Genomic DNA, 18436 nt, shown 5'->3' on the forward strand with positions numbered 1-18436 from the left:
TGAGAATAAAATCAAAATACGTCGGGGATTACCTCAGTTTGTAGAAAACAGACAGCCAGAACAGCTCATTTATAAAACACCTAAAAAGCAGGTATATGATCTTATAGAAGTACAGTAAGGTATAGTAAGGGTAAATGGAGTATTACAGGAGACTAAACTGCAAGAGTAGGACAAGGGGTCAAACTTCTAAAGAGGCAACTTAAGAATTCCTGATACCTTTTTCACACTTTCTCCCTACGCTCCCCTAACCTCTTCCCATCTTCAAAACTCTTTCAAGTCTTCATCCCTGCTCGTCTTCCTTACACTCCCCTCTGACTCAGCCTGAACTATGCAGTATTCGGGGATAGTTTGCTCCACTGAGTCCTCTGAGAGTTTCTGCAAGGAATGTGTGAAGGGGGAATTCACACTGACCCGAATCTACTGAGGTTGGGATTACAGACCTGGATGGGATCAAAGTAGAGAGAGCCACATACTGCAATATTGCACCAAAAACTGTCCCTGTCTGATCTGGAAGTATTTTCAATCACCTGAATAAGCACAAAACTCAGATATTTCCAAGTGCATAACAGAAGCTTGGCCCCTTGTTTTCACTGTTCACTTACTGTCATGTTCCTCCTGAACCACCACATTCACCTGGTCGACAGATCCTTGAATATCATTCCAGCTGATAAACTCATGGCCATCTGCTCGAGCCCTGGCCTTCAGCTTCATCAGCTCATCGACATACTAAAACACAGCAAGGCAACACGTTGGTGTAGATCGAACTGAGACCATTAAAGGATTTCATAGGCAGACAGAGAGAAACTATTTCCTCTGGTGGCAGGGAATCCAGAACAAGGGACATGACATTAGAGCCAGCTCGTTCAGGGGTGATGTCTGGAAGCATGTCCTCACACAAAGGGGAGTGCAAATCTGAACTCTCTCCCTAAAAAGCTGCTAAGGCTGGGGGTCAATTGAAAATTCAAACACTGCGATTGATAGATCTTGGTTGGGTAAGGCTGGTAAGGATAACAGAGCCAAGGTGGGTAGATGGATGAAGATACAGATCAGCCGTTATCTAACTGAATTGCGGAACAGGCTTGGAGGGGCTGAATGACAGCCTCTTCTTCCAATATTTACAAAGAGCACTCACAGGGAGTGCCTAACAGGTAATAATGATTAGAAAGGACAAGGTGCTGGGAAGCAGATTAATGGCCAGTATCCTTCATAAACCTGAGCTCATCGAACACTCTGCTGCCCATGTCCCAACTCGTGCCCAGCCCAGTTCGCCCACCACCTCTCAGCTCGCTGACTTCAGTCCAGCAACTCATTGATTTTCAAATCCCTCCAAGGCTTGCCCCTCCCTCCGTTTCTCTGTAACCTCCTCTTGCCCGACAGCCCTCCAATTACAGTCTCTTGAGCATCCCCAATTTTAATTGCGGCACCGTTTGTGGTCGTGCCTTCAGCTGCCTGGGCCCTGAGCTCTAGAATTCCCTCCCTAAATCTCTTCACCCCTCTCTCCTCCTTTCAGATGCTCCTCAAAACCGCTCTCTCTCTGAGCAAGCTTTTGGTCATCTGTCCTACATGGCTTGATGTCACATTTGGTTCTCTAACACTGTAAAGCGTCTTGGGATGTTCTACTAATATTAAAGGTGCTATATAAATGCAAGTTGTTAATAGGAGGCTTATGGATATTGTTTTGAACTACTGGCTTAGTGCAGGCTGAGTAAACAAAACACTGGTTGCTAGGCTGCAGTAGGCCTCAGGCCCTTACCTCTGTGCGTTGCTATCATCCACATTGGTGAGGCCTGTCACTGGGTTCTGGATCTGCCTCCACACCCCGTTCACATCACCAGCATCCAGAGCACGATTAATCATTGCCACAGAGGATAACATTTCCACTGCAACAGCCAGCTCAGCATGTGTTAGGTTACCCTATGACCAGAGGCATCGAAAACATTTAATACCTTTTGATCACCATGAATAAAAATATAAACTTTTCTTTCAGTGCACAATAATTAGATAATCAATAAGAAAACATGAAATATTCTATCCATCAAACCCGCTCCTCCCACAGCCCATATACACTCTCCCCATCACTGACTCTACCCACCCATTTAATCACCCACAGCCCATGTACACTCTCCCCATCACTGACTCTACCCACCCATTTAATCACCCACAGCCCATGTACACTCTCCCCATCACTGACTCTACCCACCCATTTAATCACCCACAGCCCATGTACACTCTCCCCTATCACTGACTTTGCACACCCATTTAATCCCCTCCTACAGCCCATGGACGCTCTCCCCTATCACTGACTTTGCACACCCATTTAATCCCCTCCTACAGCCCATGTACACTCTCCCCATCACTGACTCTACCCACCCATTTAATCCCCTCCCACAGCCCATGTACACCCTCCCCGATCACTGACTCTACCCACCCATTTAATCCCCTCCTACAGCCCATGGACGCTCTCCCCTATCACTGACTTTGCACACCCATTTAATCCCCTCCTGCAGCCCATGTACACTCTCCCCTATCACTGACTCTACCCACCCATTTAATCCCCTCCCACAACCCATGTACACTCTCCCCTATCACTGACTCTACCCACCCATTTAATCCCCTCCCACAGCCCATGTACACTCTCCCCTATCACTGACTCTACTCACCCATTTAATCCCCTCTCACAGCCCATGTCCACTATCCCCTATCACTGACTCTACCCACCCATTTAATCCCCTCCCACAGCCCATGTCCACTCTCCCCTATCACTGACTCTACCCACCCATTTAATCCCCTCCCACAGCCCATGTCCACTCTCCCCTATCACTGACTCTACCCACCCATTTAATCCCCTCCCACAGCCCATGTCCACTCTCCCCTATCACTGACTCTACCCACCCATTTAATCCCCTCCCACAGCCAATGGACACTCTCCCTATCACTGACTCTACCCACCCATTTAATCCCCGCCCACAGCCCATGGACATTCTCCCCGATCACTGACTCTACACACCCATTTAATCCCCTCCCACAGCCCATGTACATTCTCCCCTATCACTGACTCTACACACCCATTTAATCCCCTCCCACAGCCCATGTACACTCTCCCCTATCACTGACTCTACCCACCCATTTAATCCCCTCTCACAGCCCATGTACATTCTCCCCTATCACTGACTCTACACACCCATTTAATCCCCTCCCACAGCCCATGTACACTCTCCCCTATCACTGACTCTACCCACCCATTTAATCCCCTCCCACAGCCCATGTCCACTCTCCCCTATCACTGACTCTACCCACCCATTTAATCCCCTCCCACAGCCAATGGACACTCTCCCTATCACTGACTCTACCCACCCATTTAATCCCCGCCCACAGCCCATGGACATTCTCCCCGATCACTGACTCTACACACCCATTTAATCCCCTCCCACAGCCCATGTACATTCTCCCCTATCACTGACTCTACACACCCATTTAATCCCCTCCCACAGCCCATGTACACTCTCCCCTATCACTGACTCTACCCACCCATTTAATCCCCTCTCACAGCCCATGTACATTCTCCCCTATCACTGACTCTACACACCCATTTAATCCCCTCCCACAGCCCATGTACACTCTCCCCTATCACTGACTCTACCCACCCATTTAATCCCCTCTCACAGCCCATGTACATTCTCCCCTATCACTGACTCTACCCACCCATTTAATCCCCTCTCACAGCCCATGTACATTCTCCCCTATCACTGACTCTACACACCCATTTAATCCCCTCCTACAGCCCATGTACACTCTCCCCTATCACTGACTCTACCCACCCATTTAATCCCCTCTCACAGCCCATGTACACTCTCCCCTATCACTGACTCTACCCACCCATTTAATCTACTGAAGGTTAAATATAAATATTCCCGGGAGGGATTCGAACAGAATGTCCATTCATCCTCACAGCAAAACAAAAGTGAAAAGGGAACATTAAATGACAAAAATAGGAATAAGAAAGCATGAGAGAGAAAATGTGGGAACAGCTTCCAGGATGTTGTGCCTGTGCCCTGAGTTTGATAGTTGAGGGTTAATATTCCAGTATTTACCGATGTTTAAATATCCCAGCACAGGGACTGGGCATTAACAAAACCTGTCAGTCCAGTAACCCTGTGTCCTGAATGTGTCAGCTGCTGAAGGGTTAAACAGTGGACTTCAATGTTTCATAATAATTTTGAATCAGACTATGAGACGGGAGGCTCTGCAACCCCCAACATCGCTGGGTTAGGACAATCTCACCTGGTGGCTCTGCTGTTGCAGGGTGAAGAGTTCCTGCTGATACAGCTCAGCTGCAAATGGGTGAACCTCTGGTAACTGGGCATCGCGATTCATCAGCTCCGTCACTGTCTCCTCTGCTACACCTTTACGCACTGCCGCATTGATACGTGACACAGCTTCCAGCACTGAAACCATAGATCGCCACAGGTGAGATACAGAGTAAAGCTCCCTCTATACTGTCCCATCAAATACTCTCAGGACAGGTACAGCACGGGTTAGATACAGAGTAAATCTCCCTCTATACTGTCCCATCAAATACTCTCAGGACAGGTACAGCACGGGTTAGATACAGAGTAAATCTCCCTCTATACTGTCCCATCAAATACTCTCAGGACAGGTACAGGACAGGTACAGCACGGGTTAGATACAGAGTAATTTTCTTTGTGCCATATTAGAACAATTTGATAAAGAAAAAAAAAAAGAAAAAAAAAAAAAAAACAGGGTTCGATACAGAGTAAAGCTCCCTCTACACTGTCCTCATCAATCACTCCCAGGACAGGTATAGCACAGGGTTCGATACAGAGTAAAGCTACCTCGACACTGTCCCCATCAAACACTCCCAGGACAGGTACAGCACGGGGTTGGCTGCTTGCAATAGACTTTTAAGTAGGTTCACGGACTCCCAGGCCGCCTGTACTTTCTGCGGCCTGGACGAGTCCGTGTTCCATGTTTATACGGAGTGTGCGAGGTTGCAGCCCCTATTTGAGTATCTGAAGGGGCTGCTCCTCAAATTCTGGCTGCACTTCAGTCCCACGCTCCTGATCTTTGGGCACCCGGTGCGGAGGGGCTTGGGCCGGGAGGAGGATCTCCTCGTCGGTCTGCTCCTGCGCCTGGCCAAGGTGGCAATTCACAGGTCCAGGTTGCGGGCCGTCGGGGGTTCCGTCCTCCCCGATTGCCTGCCCCTCTTCCATGGTTACGTTCGCGCCCGGGTGTCCCTGGAGAAGGAGCATGCGGTGTCCACCGGTACGCTTGAGGCCTTCCGCAACCGGTGGGCACCGCAGGGACTGGAGTGCATCGTCGACGCCGAGAATGGCATTTTAATTTGAGTTTTTGTTTATTTCTGTTTTTTAATAAAGTTATTTTTTTAAAAAAACGGGGTTGGCTGCTGGCTAAGTGGAGTGTTGACTGCTGATTGCAGCAACGAGCCTCAGCTGACAGTGCTGGTGGCATTTGGAGGTTGCAGAGGTGGAGAGAGGAGCTACACTGAGCAAGGGAGAGCAGCTACAAACAAGCAGAGGAAAACTCCAACAACAATCGCCTTTAAAAGAGAAGAAAGCGACATTCTTTTTTTGTTGGAAACAAGGCTTTGTCTGGAGGTGGGTGCTGAACACCAGTAATTTACTTTGGACTGTTGGAGGAGGAACAAGTGGCTGGAACAACAAGGGGTGGGGCTGCCAATTCAACAGGAATCTGTGCTGCTGCAAAAGCACACAGGGAAGCTCCCTTCCCACCCCAATTGCCAAGCCTGGGTCAGCTGAAGCTGCCCAGCTAAACAGACGGAAGGGTATAGATAGTGCCTGGGCAGCTTCAGCTGACCCAGGTGAAGACGACTCCCCCAACCAGAAGACCAAGTTTCAAAGACTGTTTTAAGTGTACTGTGAGCACCACCTCCAGAAAGCAAGTCATCCCTTACAGCCTGCCTTTGCCTCTCCTCGATTGTTGTTTGTTTGCTTGTCTTTAATACATATTCAATTTTTTCTGTGAATCTCTGATATTTGGTGTGCAAGCCCACAATTTGGGGTGGGTTTAGCTCTTAGACCCATGGCAAGCCCTTCATCACCGGTGGCGGGGCCCTCTACTACCAATGCAGCTGCAGCTTCTGTGGCTGCCCATGTGGCCCCGTCACCCTTTAAATTAATAACATCCAGCCATGGGGTGAAGAGCTATCCCCAACCCAACATGTATATTGAGGCCTGCGTAAAGGCAATGGGCGAGGTTGTCGGCCCCTCGGCCATTGTTGCGGCCTCAAAGATGTATGGGAAGGCTGTGTTCTTTTTGAGGACCGAGCGGGCGGTGTCCCTGGCCCTGAGTAAGGGGCTCGCTGTGGGGGGGACCTTCCTGCCAGTGGACCCTCTGGGGGCCACTGCGCATCGGATAATGTTGTCCAACGTCCCACCCTTCATTCCCAGTGAGCTCCTCCTCCCCCACCTGCACCATCTGGGGGAGGTAAGGTCGGGGATCACCCCAGTCCGGCTTGGTCTTCCGGGAGCACAGCCTCCAACATGTCTACTCCTTCCGCCGCCAGTTATTTATGCAGCTGGCACGGGAGGAGGACATGGAGGGCCAATTTTATGTGGAGTTCCAAGGGACGGCCTACCGTGTCTTCTGGACCTCGAATGGGGCGCGGTGCCACGTCTGCAAGGGGGTGGGGCATGTTCGGAAGAACTGCCCCAACCTCCCGGCCGCCAGCTCCACCTCAGCGGCCCAGAGTGGTTCCACAGCACCTCCTCCCACTCCCCCCACACATCCAATAGACGCCGCTCAGTCGGTTCCGGAGGCTGTGGTTTTCACAGCCTTCGGCGGGGAGGGGAGCGTCCGTCCGAGCAGAAGGAAGACGCGGGGAAAAAAGAAACATCATGAGGCGCGTCCCCTGGACACTTTGACTCAACCCGAACCTGAGCTCAGCCCAAAGCCCATTCCCATGGAATCCACCTGTCCCAGGGCTGGGCTCAGGCCCAGGGTGACTAAAAAGGAAAAAAAGGGTGCGGAGGCGGAAGCCTCTGATGACATAGTGGGAAAAAGAGGAGAAGGCACCCCTCCACAGAAATAACACAGGGCCCTGAGGTGCTGGGCCCATCTGTTGCGGGGGAGCTGTCTCCTGTTTCGGATCCTCAGGTTTCTCCTACCGCCACCACCAAAGCTGCAAAGTCCGGGCAGGAGCTCCCTATTCCTCAGGATGGAGGGGAGGGGAAGGCCCCGGTACATGAGGCCCCTCCTGAAGGAGTAAGTGGGGCCCTGCTTGTGGTGGGGGAGCCTGGGGACGCCGCCCATTCTGCCACTGCTACTGGGTCGGAAATGAAGGGGAGGGCGACGCCCCAGAGGGTCAGCCCTCCCAGCCGGAGTCCACCACCAACCAGGAGACACCCGACCCGGTGAGAACTGAGAATGCTGCCCCATCTGCTGAACCTGTGGGTGCTGGCAGAGCGGGAGATGGCCTCCTCTCTCCGCCTCCGGTCTCGGCTCCGGCTGGATTTCCGGAGTCGGGATCTTATGTCTCCCCTGGACCACTCGTTGGCCTGGGGACGGAGGTGGAGGGGGGTCCTGGGCTGCTGGCGCCCACAGGCTCCAATTTTACAATAGAACCCAGAGAGGACTCCTCCGCCATCGATCCTGGGGGTGGGATCGTGACGGAGGCAGGACCAGCTGGCGCGGCCGGGACGTCCGCCCCACAGTGTGTGGTGGATGTGTCGGCCGCTGGCGGCGACGACCCGGAGGAGGATGGGGATTCGCTGTGGGGCACGGAGGATGATCTTGATTCCATCGCCAGTGAGGTGGTGGAGTCCCTCGTGCCTCCCACCGAATCTCCTCTCATCCCCATGGCGGAACTCCGGGATTTCCTCGCGGTTTACAGGGGCTGCCGCAATAAAGTTCGGCTGGCCCTCGACCGCTGGTCAAATTTGGCGCTGATCATCCAGTCCGTCCGTGCTGCCCTGAAGATAACGGGCAAGCACGCGGGCGTGAAACTGGTTGAGAGGCGCCGGTTTAATGTGTTCCTCAATGGGTTGCTGGGGGAGTGGAAGGCCAGGTGCACTTCCACTCCCTCCTCACAGTGAGCTGTTGGTGACGGGTTTTAAGTACCTTTGACATGAAGATAACCATAGGCAGCCTCAACATCAACAGCAGCAGGGGGTCTCACCACAGATTTCACAATCTCTCAGTCCTTAGGGAAGGGAGATACGCGGGATTTCCGGGAGACGAAGCCACCTGGCTCCTGGAGTGGCAGGGTGGGGTCTACATGAGTTACCTCACCCCTATTTCTAGTGGGGTGACTATCTTGTTGGCCCCGACTTTTCAGCCGGAGATCTTGGGGGTCAAGGAGCTAGTGCCGGGCCGCTTGCTCCACCTCGCCGTTCGCCTGGGTAGTGTGCAGCTCCACTTTGTGAACGTGTATGCGCCCAGGCCCGGCGCGTTGCAAGCGCGCTTCTTTGAAGAAGTGTCCGCTCTCTTGAGCTCCATCGGTAGCGGCGAGTGCATCATCCTCGGGGGGGATTGTAACTGCACCCTCGAGGTGGGGGATCGCTCCGGTCCCCAGCGCGGCCAAGTGTCGGTGGAGAAGTTGAGGGGACTGATCAGCTCCCTTAACTTGGTGGACGTCTGGCGGAATCTCCATCCCGACTCCAGCGCCTTCACATGGAGGTCTGGAGGAGGGGGGTCGCGAATCGACCGCCTCCACTTTTCGCAGGCGTACGTCTCCCGCGTCTCGGCGGCCTCCATGCGGCTGGTGCCGTGCTCGGACCACCACTTGGTGTGGGCGGAGTTCACTCCGCTACGCACGCGGGTGGAGTCCGCGTTCTGGCACTTTAACAACCGGGTGCTGGAGGACGTGCGATTTCGGGACACATTCTGTCGATTCTGGGCCGACTGGAGAAGGAAGCAGGGGGGCTTCCCCTCCTTGAGGCTATGGTGGGATGTGGGCAAGACTCACATCCGCGTCTTCTGTCAGGAGTACGCGAAGGGGTCGACCCAGAGGCGGGAAGCCGAGATCGGGCGCCTTGAGAGGGAGGTGCTCGACTTGGAGTCCCGCCTCGGTCGTGCTGTCATGGACCCGGCCCTGTGGCAGGCGTACAAAGAGAAGGGCGCGCTGAGGGACCTGCAGCTCATAGGGTCCCGAGGCGCGTACGTGAGGTCGAGCTGCTGGCCGACGACGGATCCTCCATCACGGATCCGGAGGGAATGGGCCTCCTGGTCCGGACGTATTACAGTGCGTTGTTCTCTCCGGATCCGTCCAGCGAGGATGCGCGCAGAGTTTTGTGGGAGGACCTGCCGCAGGTCAGCCCGGAGGGCGCCGAAGGATTGGAGGCTCCGCTCACGTTGGCGGAGCTGACCGGCGCCCTCCACCAGCTCTCGAGGGGCAAATCCCCAGGGCTGGACGGGCTGACCGTGGAGTTCCTCAGGACGTTCTGGGACGTCCTGGGGGACGATTACGCGCGGGTCCTGGGGGAAAGCCTGGCGACCGGGGAGATGCCCCTCTCATGGCGCAGGGCGGTCATGTCCTGCTGCTGAAGAGGGGCGATCTCCGCCTGCTTTAAAAACTGGCGCCAGGTCTCCCTCCTCAGCACGGATTATAAGATCTTTGCCCGGGCTATGCCTACCCGCCTGGGCTCCGTGTTGACCCACATGATCCACCCCGACCAGTCCTACACGGTCCCGGGCCGGTCCATCCAGGACAACATCCACCTGGTCCGGGACCTGATCCATCTTTCCCAGAGGACTGGTCAGTCGGTCGCCTTTCTCTCCCTCGATCAGGAGAAGGTGTTCGACAGGGTGGATCACGAATACCTTTTCGGGACTCTGCGCGCTTTCGGACTCGGGCCGCATTTCGTGGCCCGGGTCTGATTTTTATACGCCGCCGCAGAGTGTCTAGTCAAAGTTAATGGGTCCTTGACGGCGCCCCTTCGCTTTGGGAGAGGAGTGCGTCAGGGATGCCCCATGTCCGGCCAATTGTATACCATCTGCGTGGAGCCCTTCCTGTGCCTGCTTCGCAGGAGGTTGACGGGATTGGCTCTGCGCGAGCCGGCCATGCGGGTCGTCCTCTCGGCTTACGCCGACGACGTGCTCCTCGCGGTCACAGATCCCGTTGACCTGCGGAGGATGCGCGACTGCCAGCAGACCTTATCTGCCGCGTTCTCCGCGAGGATCAATTGGGAGAAATGTTCCAGACTCCTGGTGGGTCAGTGGCGGGTGGACTCCCTGCCGGAGGAGTTGACATCTTTTGCGTGGAGCACCACGTACCTCCCCTAGCTGGGAGTTCACCTTAGCTCTGCTGAGGAAGCCTGGCCGGCAAACTGACAGGAGTTGGAGACGAAAGTTACTGCTCGGCTGGGGCGCTGGACAGGACTGCTCAGAGTGCTTTCCTCCAGGGGCCGTGCGCTGGTTATAAACCAACTGGTGGCCTCCATGTTGTGGTACCGGTTGGTCACTTTGGCCCTGCCCCCTGCATTTGCCACCAAAATCCAGAACAAACTCTTCGATTTCTTGTGGGGCAAGAGGAAACACTGGGTCTCTGCTGCGGTCCTGAGTCTCCCGATCGAGGAGGGCGGCCAGTCGCTGGTCTGCGTCCGCACTCAGGCTGCGACTCACCGCCTTCGGACCCTGCAGAGATACCTGTACGTCGAGCGTCCTCCCAGATGGTGTGCGCTGGCGACGTATTTTTTCCGCCAGTGTCACTGCCTTCAAGACGACACGCAGCTCCCGGTGGAGTCCGTTAGCCGCGCCTCTCTGAGGGAGTGGCCTGTCTTTTACCGGGATCTATTCCGAGTTTGGAACATGGTCACCTCCAGTCAGGGCGCTCCCCCGCCGGCGGAGGAGAGCACCTTGGCTGTCCGGGCGACCGACTCCGGGGATGGTCCGGTGGGCGGAGGAGTAGCTGAAACCCCTGGGAGGCCCCTCACTGCGGGTGGCGAGGGGGCTCGGGTGTGCGGAACGATCCCGGCCAAGCTGACCCCCGCTCGGCCGGAACTGCTCATCGGACCCAGGCCCCGAAACCCTCCTCGGGAGCTGGTCCTGCACAACCCGAGCTGCCTCTCGGAAATGCCCTCCGTGCCATTCCAATCGGCGCGGAGGGGTTTCCTGTATGGGCTGCTCCTGCACACTCTCCACTTCCTCGCCCTCGTCAGCCGGCCGGACATGCCCTGGCGGTCCGCGTTGCCATCTGGCGGCGAGGGGAAACCCTGATGGAGGTCTCACTACGCGGGAGTCTTCCCCCTTTACATCGGGGACCTGGGGTGGAGGGTACTGCACAGAGCAGTCCCGTGCAATAGACTTTTAAGTAGGTTCACGGACTCCCAGGCCGCCTATACTTTCTGTGGCCTGGACGAGTCCGTGTTCCACATCTATAGAGTGTGCAAGGTTGCAGCCCCTGTTTGAATATTTGAAGGGGTTGCTCCTCAAGTTCTGGCTGCACTTCAGTCCCACGCTCCTGATCTTTGGGCACCCGGTGCGGAGGGGCGTGGGCCCGGAGGGGGATCTCCTCGTCGGTCTGCATCTGGGCCTGGCCAAGGTGGCAATTCACAGGTCCAGGCTGCGGGCCGTCGGGGGGTCCATCCTCCCCGATTGCCTGCCCCTCTTCCGCGGTTACGTTCGCGCCCGGGTGTCCCTGGAGAAGGAGCATGCGGTGTCCGCCGGTATGCTTGAGGCCTTCTGTGACCGGTGGGCACCGCAGGGACTGGAGTGTATTGTTGACGCCGAGAATGGCATTTTAATTTGAGTTTTTGTTTATTTCTGTTTTTAATAAAGTTATTTTAAAAATATAAGTGTTTATAAAGGAGGCCTGAGGAATAAAGGCCCCCTCGACATAAAATATATAAAAGGGGCCTGAGGTATGAAGGCCACCTTTTAAAAAAAAAAACGGGGTTCGATACAGAGTAAAGCTCCCTCTGCAAAAAAAAAAACAGGTTGCTGCATTTTGCATGAGGCTGGTTTAACTGTTCGGGTGGATGTTAAGGGTCCCAAGACACAATGTGAAGAAAAGCAGGAAGTTCTCCTCGTGTCCTGGCAAACAGACACCGGAAACGATTAAATATTGTTGGAGGATTTCATACATCCGAACATGGCCATTTCACTGGAAACACTTTGGGGCATTTTTGAAAGATGTGGTGTGATTGCCTTGAAGATCTTAGTATGCTAATGAGCTAAGTACCAGGATGCAGTCATGTGCATCTTATAAATACACATTCCATTCACAGGAGTGATCCCTCTCCAGCAGCACTCTGGGTGTACCTTCACCATCTGCATCGAAGAGGCTCACCACCTCCTTCTCAAGGGCAATTAGGGATGGGCAATAAATGCTGGCCTGGCCAGCAACACCCACATCCCATGAATGAATAAAATAAATGTAACTAATAAAGGCAATGATTATATTGAGAGCCACTGGAGTACACACTTCTCCCTCCAGTTTGTCTCCTGTCCTGCAATGTACAATCAGAAACAAGCCCATTCACAAAATCAATCAACAGCACAAAAAGAGACAACAGAAACTCACTTTTCTTGAATCTATGAGCATCTTCATTGGCTTGATCAACTCCGACCTGTAACTCCTCCTTTGTTAGGGGCTCATTCGAGCCCTGCTCCTGGCAGGGGGAAAAGGGGGATTGGGATTTAAGGGAGAGAAGAGATTAGCAATGGATTACTCTTAAATATGTTGATTTATTTCAAAGTAAAATTTATTCCCTTTTTCCATTTCTCTAAATGTTGCCAAAGCGGTTCTGGTAAATGTAACAATTCCATCTGCAATCTGTGACCTCCAGACTCAGAATCATAGACTCAGCACAGAAGGACATTCGGCCCATCGTGTTTGTGACGGCGCTTTGAAAGAGATATTCAATGAGACCCACTCCCCTGCTCTTTGCCCATATTAGACCCACTCCCCTGCTCTTTGCCCATATTAGACCCACTCCCCTGCTCTTTGCCCATATTAGACCCACTCCCCTGCTCTTTGCCCATATTAGACCCACTCCCCTGCTCTTTGCCCATATTAGACCCACTCCCCTGCTCTTTGCCCATATTAGACCCACTCCCCTGCTCTTTGCCCATATTAGACCCACTCCCCTGCTCTTTGCCCATCGCCCTGCATTTTTTTTTCCTTTTCAAGTATTTATCCAGTTCCCTTTTGAAAGTTTTATTGAATCTGCTTCCACCGCCCTTTCAGGCAGCGCGTTCCAGATCACAACAATTCACTGTGTAAAATAGTGTTTCCTCATCATCCCCTCCGGTTCTTGTGCTAATTATCCTCATTCCCTACCTGTGCTTTCAGCTGTTTGTCAGAGGAGAGCTGTTTGAGGTACCAGTCGCAGTTGTCCAGCTCCACCCCTCTCAGGCCCAAGGCTGGAGACTTCAGGGCGTTGTAGAGAGCTGTCCCATCTCTTTGCTCCAGAGCTCCGTCTACAATCTGCAGGCCATTCTTTACTGGAGTCACAACAGGGCAATTGGTCAGAGTGCATGTAACATCATAGATAAGAAAGCTTTCTTTGGCTCGTCAAAGTAAACCAAATTATTTAAACTAATGAAAATAAATTTCGTAGAGTTATTAGAAAGAACTTTCTTTACTCAAAGTGAGAAACTTTGCAAAAAATCCAACAGCCTGTCCCCTTAAATACCCCAACTCTCTTCATGTAACATGTCGGGAGTTGCCAATCCTCCAGGAATGCCCTGGAATCTCCAGGAATGAAAGATTAATTGCCAGGACACTGCTGTGAGTAAACCCAGGAGAAACATCACTGGGGCATGAAAAAGAAATATTAAATTTTCTTTGAAGAGCCTATTGGATTTCCAATTGGCCGTGGGAAGGCAGGGTACCGTAAGGGTGGACGTGTTGAGGAACCAATGGTGGGAGAGTGGTGGTGGGAGGTCACGTGGCGATACCTCTCGGAAGATGCCCGACGAGAATTAGCAACCCGAAGATGATCCCACTGCACTTTCAACAGCCACCGTGGGTTCGTCAAACAACTGTCACTCTTTGAGCTGACTAAAGTGTTGTGCTGCCTCTCGACGGTACTTTCACCGTAGCCCCGTCCGTCGGTGACAGGAGGGAGGAGCTGGTAAAATAAAACAAGTCTTTGCAGCCACCAGACTTAAACAATAAGAGAATAATGGTTCTGGTTGCAGTCCAGAGGTCATGAGTTCAGATCCTGCCAGGTCAAGCTGTGAAATCAAACCCAATAAATCTGGTACGATGTAGGCACCACAAAAGCTGCTGGATCTTTGCAAAAACCAAACTGTTTTGCGAATGTCCTTCAGGGAAGGGAGTTTGCCATCTTTACCTGGTCTGGCAACACGTGACTCCAGTCCCACCACATGTGGCTAACTCTTAATGCTCTCTGAACTGCTGCAACAAACTGAAGTTGGAATTGTTCTCCTTCGACCAGAGAAGGTTAACGGGAGGTTTAACACAGGAGTTTAAAATCATGTTGCGGTTTTACGAGAGTGAAAAGGAGAAAGTTTCCACTGGCAGGAGGGATGGGGAAAATAAGGTGATTGGCAAAAGAGCCAGAGGGAGAGATGAAGCAAATGGTATTGATTCAGCAAGCTGTCGTGATCTGGAATACGCTGCCTGAAAGGGCGACGAAAGCAGATTCAAGCGGGCTATGGGGAAAGAGCAGGGGGAGTGGGACTAATTGGACTGAACTTTCAAAGAGCCAACACAGGCACGATGGGCTGAATGGCCTCTGTCTGTGCTGTAAGATTCTGTGAAGCCACTCAAACTGTCAGGGCACTGGCACTCGGGGTGGGGTAATAAATGCGGGCTTGTCAGTAACACTAACAGCAAAAACCCAATGGGTTCGAGCAAGTCGGGAGGGAATGATTAGTATCACAGGTGACCTTGATTGTTCTCCGTGATGCACTCACACAGGGATTGCTGAACTCCAGGTATAGTTGGCACAACAGAACTGACAGGGGAATGTTTACATTAACGCACAGGGAAACCTGATCAGATGACTGACGTGATCACCAGAAGCGACAAAACTCTGCTCCAAGGAAAAGTGCCCAATGACACTCGATGGGCTCAGAAAGGCTGGTGTTGCTGTTGTATCAGAAATCAGGTTAGTCGGTGCTGCAGAGCATTAAAGTAGCTTCTGTCCAGAGATGGCAGGAGCTGCACTCAATTTTGAAGGGTTGGGTGAGTGGGGCTGTTTGGAGGAGTTTGGAGGGAAAACGGGGAGAAATCAAGGTCACCCAACTGGGACTTACCAGGAAGTTTATGCTTTGAGTGGACACCTCCTTCTTCTGTTTGTTTCCTCAAAAGGTGCTAACTCTCACTGCTGGCATGGATTCCACAGGCACCTATCACACTCCATTACTCTTCAACGTGTGGACCCAGGCTGTTCAACTGTGAGTGCATCGCAGCCCACCCACGCCATAAATCCACATGCAGCATCCAGGAGTCGGAGCCCTGGCTGACTGTTTTCCACCCCCCACCACCACCTCAATGTAAAAACTTCAAATCCTCAATGGGTTCTGAGGAATTGCGACATTAATCAAACTTACGGTTGACTTTATTGACATTGCCCTGAATCTCAGCTTGTGTGAGGAGTTCTTCATAAACATCTCTCTCTTCCTGGGGGCTCCCAGGTACGTCCTTCAAAAATAAAAATATATAAATATATATATTTCAGTTTCCTTTCACTCAGGTTCCTGAAACTCATAACCTGGTCTGGTACCAGGCCGCGGAAGGCCTTTCTTTATATGTGAGCCTAGGAGCAGGATATTCCATTCCACAACACTACTATCTCTAACCTCGTCCTGCATCAAACAGCATCATACCATGAATTTGGAGTTAACAGTGTAAGGTATAGAGTTCACTGAAAATAGATGCCAACTGTGAAGAGGATGCTTCAGCATTTCCAACACGTAGAGGGATACGGTCCCCAGAATTGCAGAAGGTTTTAGTTTAGGCAGGCATCAAGATCGGCGTAGGCTTGGAGGGCCGAATCGCCTGTTCCTGTGCTGTACTGTTCTTTGTTCTTTGATCTGACTGTTGGTTGATGCTGGTTAATAGAGAACCACGACAAACAACATACCTCAGCCTCACACACAGGTGACACCGGTGCACCATACATCACACGTACACACCTCCTCCTACACTGTCCCCCCGCTTGCTTGATCAGGTGCCCACCTTATTCCTGGCGTTTGCCATCTTCTGCTGCTTGGCTGCACTCAGGGTGTTCTGATACTGCACGCTCTGCATCGGATCCAAGTTCACCAGCATGGCATTGGGGTTCTTCATCGCTGCCAGTGTCTCCGATGGGATGCCCTTCTCCACAGCATCATTGATGGCAATGACGGCAGCATGCACTGAGGGGAGGGCAGGATATCCGATTTTAAAAAAGGAATTAGAAGTAGATTTGTCACCCTCAATTGTCACCCTTTCCCAGCAAACTGACCGTCTCGATGGTAAAATTCTCATTCCCGTTTTCAAATCCATCACCTCACCCCTCCCTATCTCTGTAACCTCCTCCAGCCCCTACACCCTCCCTATCTCTGTAACCTCCTCCAGTACCTACACCCTCCCTATCTCTGTAACCTCCTCCAGCCCCTACACCCCTCCCTATCTCTGTAACCTCCTCCACCCCCTACACCCCTCCCTATCTCTAACCTCCTCCAGCCCCTGCACCCCTCCCTATCTCTAACCTCCTCCAGCCCCTACACCCTTCCTATCTCTGTAACCTCCTCCAGCCCCTACACCCCTCCCTATCTCTGTAACCTCCTCCAGCCCCTGCAACCCTCCCTATCTCTGTAACCTCCTCCAGCCACTACACCCCTCCCTTTCTGTAACCTCCTCCAGCCCTACAACCCTCCCTATCTCTGTAACTTCCACCAGCCCTACAACCCTCCCGATCTCTGTAACCTCCTCCAGCCCCTACACCTTCCCTATCTCTGTAACCTCCACCAGACCCTACACCCCTCCCTATCTCTGTAACCTCCACCAGCCCTACAACCCTCCGAGATATCTGTACTCCTCGAGTATCCCCAATTTTAATCGCTCCACCACTGATGGCCGTATCTTCAGCAGCTCTGGAATTCCCTCCCTAAACCTCTCCGCCTCTCTTTCTTCTCCTTTAAGCTGCATCTTAAAACTGCCCTCTTTAACTGAGCTTTTGGTCACCTGCACTAATATCTCCTACAGTGGCTCAGTGTCAGATTTGTCTGATTTACACTCCTTGAAGCACTTTAGGACATTTTCTCATTGTTAAAGGTGTGATATCGGGCTGGGTAAAGTTCCAAGGACAGCAATCTTCCCGAGGGGCCACTCGTTGTGGGAGAGTCTGGACAGTGAGTACGCCACAGCTAATGCTGATCCTCTACTCAACCAATGTCAACAAACACATCACGCAGCGCGGGTCTGTAATTGTGGCCCCTCCTGTGCCCTGGGGGCGCTGCAGTTACTTGTTGAACGCTGTCTCAGCTAGGGGCTCAGAACAAGACTGAAAAAGCAGTAGGACCCCCAACCCTCAGGGTCTCAACCCCGACATCACTTACAGGCAGCTTCATCCACTGACAGCTCATTGGCTAGTATTCCCCCGATCTTACTGAACGCAGGCATCTGAATCCCGTACTTCTCCAGCTCCCGCTTCATGTTGTTAATTTCCTCCTCTGTAACCGACAGCAGAAAGAAAAACAGGAGTTAGGGACTGGGTTTGACCATGCCCTCACCTCACTCTCCCTGCCCCCTGCAGCCCTCTCACCCGTCCCAGTACCTTGTCCTCCTGCCCCTTCCAGGACCCTGTCCCCCTCGCCCACTCTCCTCCCCCCATCTTACCGCATACTATCTTGCCAACTCTCCCTGCACTTGTGTCATGATCCAAATGGAGCGAAATTGAGTAAATGAAAATTCTCGGGAAGAACTGCCTTGTGGTTTGGATGCAGTGACACGATGAGTGGATTCAAAAAACAAACTGCGCTCATTATTTCGCTCCCTACCGGCTCTTGTAGGTATTTCCCCCTTCTCAGAGAAAATGATAACAGCAAATCCACCCAGTCCCCAACCCTCTCATTTCCCTCACACACAAAATTGTCTGTTTGGAATAGTCCCAACTCCCTGAATAACAGGACTTCCCTTACAGAGTGCGAGCGGAGATTGGGAGGTTGTGCAGCTGGGGGAGAGGGCAGCTTTTCATAAACAGGCTCATTAATTTATGATTTCATTGATTTACCTAAATTCAGCTCAGAGTTTCCAGGAACCTCTAAGTCTCCACTATGTTACTTGTTGTGTTTAGATTTGCTGCAGTGATTCTGTTCACAGTTCCAACAATTGAGACGGATTGGCTCTGCTGCAACATTTAAAAGCACCCTGTCTGATAAGTGTTATCTGTATTTTGCACCTTTACCACCTAACCATTAGCTAGCCTTGACGGAGGGCTGTGTACTGGAAACAACTGATTAGATAGCAACTTTGTTAATT

At 52.4% G+C, this 18436-nt stretch overlaps 1 protein-coding gene across 1 annotated transcript in view; it reads right to left on the bottom strand.

Annotated features, from left to right (window-relative positions):
• The window catches only part of iqgap1 (IQ motif containing GTPase activating protein 1), a 93627-nt gene that overhangs the window by 17411 nt on the left and 57780 nt on the right, over positions 1–18436 (bottom strand). Inside the window, 9 exon segments of the mRNA XM_068015205.1 lie at positions 441–507; positions 603–724; positions 1751–1914; positions 4282–4445; positions 12521–12608; positions 13280–13443; positions 15523–15613; positions 16151–16329; positions 17515–17628. Coding sequence (XP_067871306.1) covers positions 441–507; positions 603–724; positions 1751–1914; positions 4282–4445; positions 12521–12608; positions 13280–13443; positions 15523–15613; positions 16151–16329; positions 17515–17628 — 1153 coding nt within the window.

The sequence above is a fragment of the Heterodontus francisci genome, chromosome 35 (genome assembly GCF_036365525.1).
Source record: "Heterodontus francisci isolate sHetFra1 chromosome 35, sHetFra1.hap1, whole genome shotgun sequence".
NCBI lineage: Eukaryota > Metazoa > Chordata > Chondrichthyes > Heterodontiformes > Heterodontidae > Heterodontus > Heterodontus francisci.